Source organism: Gossypium arboreum, chromosome 6, assembly GCF_025698485.1.
Source record: "Gossypium arboreum isolate Shixiya-1 chromosome 6, ASM2569848v2, whole genome shotgun sequence".
In the NCBI taxonomy this organism is placed as follows: domain Eukaryota; kingdom Viridiplantae; phylum Streptophyta; class Magnoliopsida; order Malvales; family Malvaceae; genus Gossypium; species Gossypium arboreum.
Window position 1 is genome coordinate 14,769,858 of NC_069075.1, and position 5,880 is coordinate 14,775,737.

The 5,880-nt window shown below is 35.2% G+C and overlaps 1 protein-coding gene and 1 long non-coding RNA gene across 2 annotated transcripts; both read right to left on the minus strand.

The window, feature by feature from the left end:
* Positions 1-1,470: 1,470 nt before the first annotated feature.
* LOC128294103 (uncharacterized) lies at positions 1,471-3,079 on the minus strand. Its single transcript, XR_008284364.1, has 3 exons — positions 3,040-3,079; positions 2,198-2,433; positions 1,471-1,695 (listed from the first exon to the last, which is right to left on the minus strand). It is a non-coding gene; the product is annotated as an uncharacterized LOC128294103 (long non-coding RNA).
* An 805-nt stretch (positions 3,080-3,884) lies between these two features.
* On the minus strand, positions 3,885-4,802 carry LOC108460508 (polyubiquitin 11). The gene has a single exon (XM_017760023.2). It carries the CDS (start codon positions 4,723-4,725, stop codon positions 4,036-4,038), a length of 690 nt encoding a protein of 229 aa, XP_017615512.1. The 5' UTR covers positions 4,726-4,802; the 3' UTR covers positions 3,885-4,035.
* Positions 4,803-5,880: the final 1,078 nt, after the last annotated feature.

Consider the following 5,880-nt stretch of genomic DNA (forward strand, 5'->3'; position numbering starts at 1 on the left):
TATATGAATTATAAATTTCAAATCGAAGAAACTTTTGAAGGTAGTGTATAATCTAATTGAGTATTTAAAAGGTTTGTTAGCTAATGCAAGCTACATGTTAGTGTATACAAATTATTGAATTATATTGATGTTATTGCATTAAGTTTATTTCCTATGAGCTTACTAAGCTATAAAGCTTACTTTGTTTATTTCTCTATGTTTTATAGTTTTCAAAGCTAGCTCGGACTCGGGGATCGTCGAAGATTGCATCACACTATCCACCTATCTTGGTATCTATGAACTTTGGTATTTTAAGTATATGGCATATATAGGGACTTTGATCATTTTAGTTATGACTTGATAATGATTTTGGCCAAATGAATTGGCATTGTAAATGTTTATGTTTTGGTATGTATATATATAGTCATGTATGATGGCTTATGTTGGTTTATTTGGTATATTTGAATCATGTACATATATGTATGATTATGTCTTGTAAATTGAGTTGGTTAATGGTTGTGTGATGATTAATGATAATAGGTATTATAAGTGTTAAATTGATGAACTGTGGTTATTAGTATGTTCGTGAAATTAGGCCAAATAATGCATATTTGATAATGGTCATTTTGATGATTGGAGAAGATAATGATTGGTATGGCTTGTTTTGGTTATTTGTGTATATGTAATATGTAAGTATTAAATGTGCATGATATATGTTTAATTGGCTGGATTATTTGCTCATATATGTGTATTGGATGGGTGTCTTTGAATTTAGTGTAGGTGTGCACAAAATAGGGTGGCAAAATGGTTTGGTAAATAGTCTATTTTTTGTCCACATGGGTAGAGATACGAGCGTGTGTCTCAGCCGTGTGTAACACACGGTTAAGTACACGGCCGTGTATCCCCTGGTGTGGTTTTAAAAATCAAGTCAGTATACTCCACACGGCCTCACATACGGGCTTGTGACTTGGCCGTGTGGTATAAGTCAGTATACCCTACAGGTTTGGCACGGCTTAGCACACGGTTTGGCACACGGGGGTGTATGACCATTTTTAGGGCACACGGGCTATCCACACGGGCATGTGTGTTGGCCATGTGACCCAAGTCAGAGAGTTACACGAGGTTGGACACGGGCTGAGACACGGCCATGTGTTTTCATTTCGAATGTCCACACGGCCTGTCACACGGACGTGTTTGGTGATCGTGTGAGACACACGGCCTGGCCATATGAGCATGTGTCCCCTGTTTTGAGAAAAAAATTTCAAAGTTTTGTGAAAGTTTCATAAGTTATCGGTTTATTCCCGAACCACTCGCAATGTATGTTTAGGGCCTCGTATGCTCGTATTAAGGACAAATTGTTTGAGACTGAATGATGAGTGTATGAATTGATTAAATGCATGTGACAAGTATGTATAAATGTATTGTGAGTCCGGTAATACTCTGTAATCCTATTTCGGCATTGAATATGGGTGAGGGGTGTTACAAGTAACCCACAATATATTAACAAATTATTAATCTCCCGATGGGTTGTGGAGCATGGATAGCTAAAGTTAACAGCAAGTTCATCACTCCTCCTTTCGGACTTAATCATAGTAACCTTTCGATCTTTTGCTGTCTCTCTCGTAAGAACACTACCAGAACAACCTCCATCTCAACTCTGAGTCTTACCAGATCGTCCATCTCCTCCATCTATTTTGCCCAAAAGACAAAAAAAATCTGATAATAGCAAAAAGAAGAGCTGCAGGATAAATCAAAGTAAAGACACTCCTAAAGAGCATAAATCGTTGCAAAAATCAACTAGAACCAGAAACATGACAAAGACAGTTGTAGAGATTTTCAAAAAACAACGGAGGCAAAATAACACCGAAAAAGAAAACCCAAAAAATATATAGACATATATTTTAAAACACACCGATTCAATAAACAAGTAACATCCAATGATAACTCATCACATGTTGTAAAAGGTTGTTGTTCATCATTATCGCAATTCCCCAAAAACACAATCCTCAGAGTACATTTACGATAAAATCTCAAGAATTTTTGACATATTTCATTGTCAAATAAGGTCACCATCCGCAGAAAGGCAATTAAATGAAGAAAGGACAACGGAATAATACGTCTTGAGAAAAGCCACTTTATAACCTCCCCCCTTTCGACTTCAGAAAGACACTTCAATAAACCAATTAACAGTGAATTGGAAGTTATCCATAAGTCTTACGTTCCGACACAACCACTCGGACAAGTGAAGGCCATCCGATACTCAGGCATTCAAGTTCCTGTTGGGAATGTGATATCATTGGTCACCAAACACCACGTGGGTTCAATTGCTCCATACTATCAAGTCAAAATGAATGACAAGATTTCTCCAATCACAGACATCCTCCCCATACGTTCCATAATGATAGCTAGGTGGCAAGTCCAACACGTTAACATCATCTTACACGAAACCCCTGCCTATAAATATTTCCAAGAACGATGAAAAAAAGATTGATTCAAAAAAAAGGCCAAGCCTATACTCTATCAACTTACCTCCAACCTCCAGACTTAGTACTCTCATCTTCTCCACTTTTTATAACCTCCGACTCTCTGTCGATTGGGTGAACCGACCTCTATGACAACCATAACCTTCTATTCCATACTTCTTCCTTATTGTATCACTAAATTAACAAGTATAAATAACATGTTTCTTTTTTGATAGAATATAGCTTGTTCAAGTAATAATTTAAAATATATTTTGATATATCTAATTTCAAAAAAATTTAATATTTTAATATATAAAATTCAAACATGTTTCAATATATATAAAACATGATTATTTAAATATTTCAAATTTCAAATTTTAGTATGCAAATTTTTATATATCAAAATATTAAATATTTTTTAACATTAACTGTTTTAAAAGAATATTACTTCATTTTAATTATATCAAAATATTCAATATATATTTTAAATTAAATATTTTAAAAGGCTATTTTAGTATCACTTTTAACAATTTTAGAGTTAGCCTTAATATATATCTATCTATTAGAATTTACCATAGGAAATGGCAGAGAGGCAGACCTGGCCAACTCTGGATCCCGGACAACGGTACCCATTGCAGCAAAACTCCTTGAGGTCCTTAAGTATCTTGCTGTAGCTGAACTCCTTTTTCAATCCCTGAACAGTCGTAAGGCTCGTGCAACCATTGCGCGTTGCTGTACACGAATATGCAGTTATTTCCTTTGCCCCGGGCCCAGAGTTCTAACCGTGTGCATCCGTGAATGGATCTGCCCAAAAAGTCATAAGATACAATTGCAAATACCATCCTCATCAATTTGCTGCTGCTGTTTGTTAGAATAGTAAATGTTACAAAGCAAGATACTTATAATTACTGGAGAACAAATATAAATGTTCCAAAAGAGCAAAGAATTTGGACTTCGAGATTAGACATGAAACCCTGGTTGCTGGATTTTGGAAGGGAACTAACAACACATGAGTTCTATTTGTTTACAGAATGTTGAAAAAGCTAGAAGAAGGAAAAGCATGTAAAAGTCATCTGAGACATTCAACAATCCATTTTAAAAGCTCGATCTATGCAATGTGAAATAAACGTAAGTAATGATTATGGATCGACAGAGAAAAGTGAAGTGCATATCATGAACAAATAGACAACATAAAAATCTCCAAGAGAGAAGGTACTTGAGAAATGATGGATTTTGATAAAAACTGATGGCCTTGTTCATATTTTGGAATGAATCCCACAATATATAGAAGTACTCTCTCAGAAGATTATATCCTTCACAAAACTTATTAGGCAAAAGATGTCTCCTTTACCCTCTTCTTGGAATGCAATTAACATCACAGAACAACACAATCATCTAAATTATGAACAAAAATGAAGATTGATCAATGATAGGACAAGAAGATTAAGGTAAACATGTAATTTTTATTCATATAATATCATTACATAGGATAAAACACAGATAAAATAGTTTAGGTTTATTTATGAGGCCTTAACAGGGCCAGACATCACAATCATTCACATAAAATCCAGAAACCTCATTTTCATAGGAGAGCTTAGAAACCACCACGAAGACGCAAGACAAGGTGGAGAGTGGATTCCTTCTGAATATTGTAATCAGCCAAAGTCCTTCCATCTTCCAATTGTTTCCCAGCGAAAATCAACCTTTGCTGATCTGGTGGAATTCCTTCTTTGTCCTGAATCTTCGCCTTAACATTGTCGATCGTATCGGAACTCTCCACCTCCAAAGTTATGGTTTTCCCAGTCAACGTCTTGACGAAAATCTGCATCCCACCACGAAGCCTCAATACCAAATGGAGGGTGGACTCCTTCTGGATGTTGTAATCGGCCAAGGTGCGACCGTCCTCGAGTTGTTTCCCGGCAAATATGAGCCTTTGCTGGTCTGGTGGGATGCCTTCCTTGTCTTGGATCTTTGCCTTGACGTTGTCAATGGTGTCAGAGCTTTCGACTTCCAAAGTTATGGTCTTGCCGGTCAGGGTTTTGACGAAGATCTGCATGCCACCACGTAGACGGAGGACGAGATGTAGGGTGGACTCCTTCTGGATGTTGTAATCGGCCAAGGTCCGGCCATCTTCGAGCTGTTTTCCGGCGAAGATGAGACGTTGTTGGTCTGGTGGGATCCCTTCCTTGTCTTGGATTTTCGCCTTAACGTTGTCGATCGTGTCGGAACTCTCGACTTCGAGGGTGATGGTCTTGCCGGTCAGGGTCTTAACGAAGATCTGCATCTTAATTGGAGGGAGAGAAAAAAAATAGAAAATCGAAATGCTTGGGATGAGAAAAAGAAGTCGGAGGAGGGACTAACTTATAGAGATGAAGAACCAATAAAAATTAAACACGTAAGCCGAGGTGAGGTTGCATAGGATGAGGAATTGACAAAACTGCCGTTAGTCTTTCCGTTTGAAGTTGAGAGGAGTGTCGTTAAGTGACGGAAAACATGCCGTTGGAAGTAAATGGGGCCCCAGTTGTCGCCCGCAGGATTGATTTTTTTATAGAAAGTAAAAAGTGGGTAGAAGAGAACCACAAACATTGTTTCCAAGGATGGCAGTGTCCTCTTCTTTTTGTGGAATGGTAGGGGTCCGTTTCGCGTCTCTATTCACTAAAACCCTTTAGAGACATCCTCTTTTGGAAAACAAATTTGGTTTACTTTAACTCCCTGCTCCACATACGGTATATCAATTGGTTCTTATATTTATGTAATGTTTCTAAATTCATTATAGTTAAAATTCTCAGTTTCTATTAACGAGTTAGCACATTAGCCTATTCAGTAGCCCACATGTGATAAATTTTATTGACTTTTGACTAAAGTTTAAGCATATTTATAAGGTTTAAGAGATAAAAGTTTTGAATTAATTATATGGAGTTTCTTAAACTTTAGTCAAGAGTCAACAATAAAAATATTACTATTAGTCACTCAATGTATTAATGTGTCACATCAACGATTTGTTAAGAAAATAAAATTTTAATGGCAGTAATTAATTTGTACAATTATTTTATTTAAAATGGTTAAATTAAGAAAAATAATTAAAGTGGTCAGAATAGGACAAACCCTATTTTAGAATGGCTATGAATAATGTAATATTAATTAACTATTAGTTAATATGACAATATTTTAATGTAAATTAATTAATTTGATTATATTTTTAAAATTCCACTTCAAAAGATGACATCAATATGATTAATTAATAAATTTTTATATTATGAAATACAATTGGATATATTAAAAACAATAAAAATCTAAGTTTTGTAATTAGATAAATATACATTTTATTTAAATCTGATAATAATTGAATCATGTTAAAATCAATTTTTTATAATTATTAGAAATTAAATGCTTGAGATTAACCTTATATATAAAAATATTATTACTATATTGGTTATCT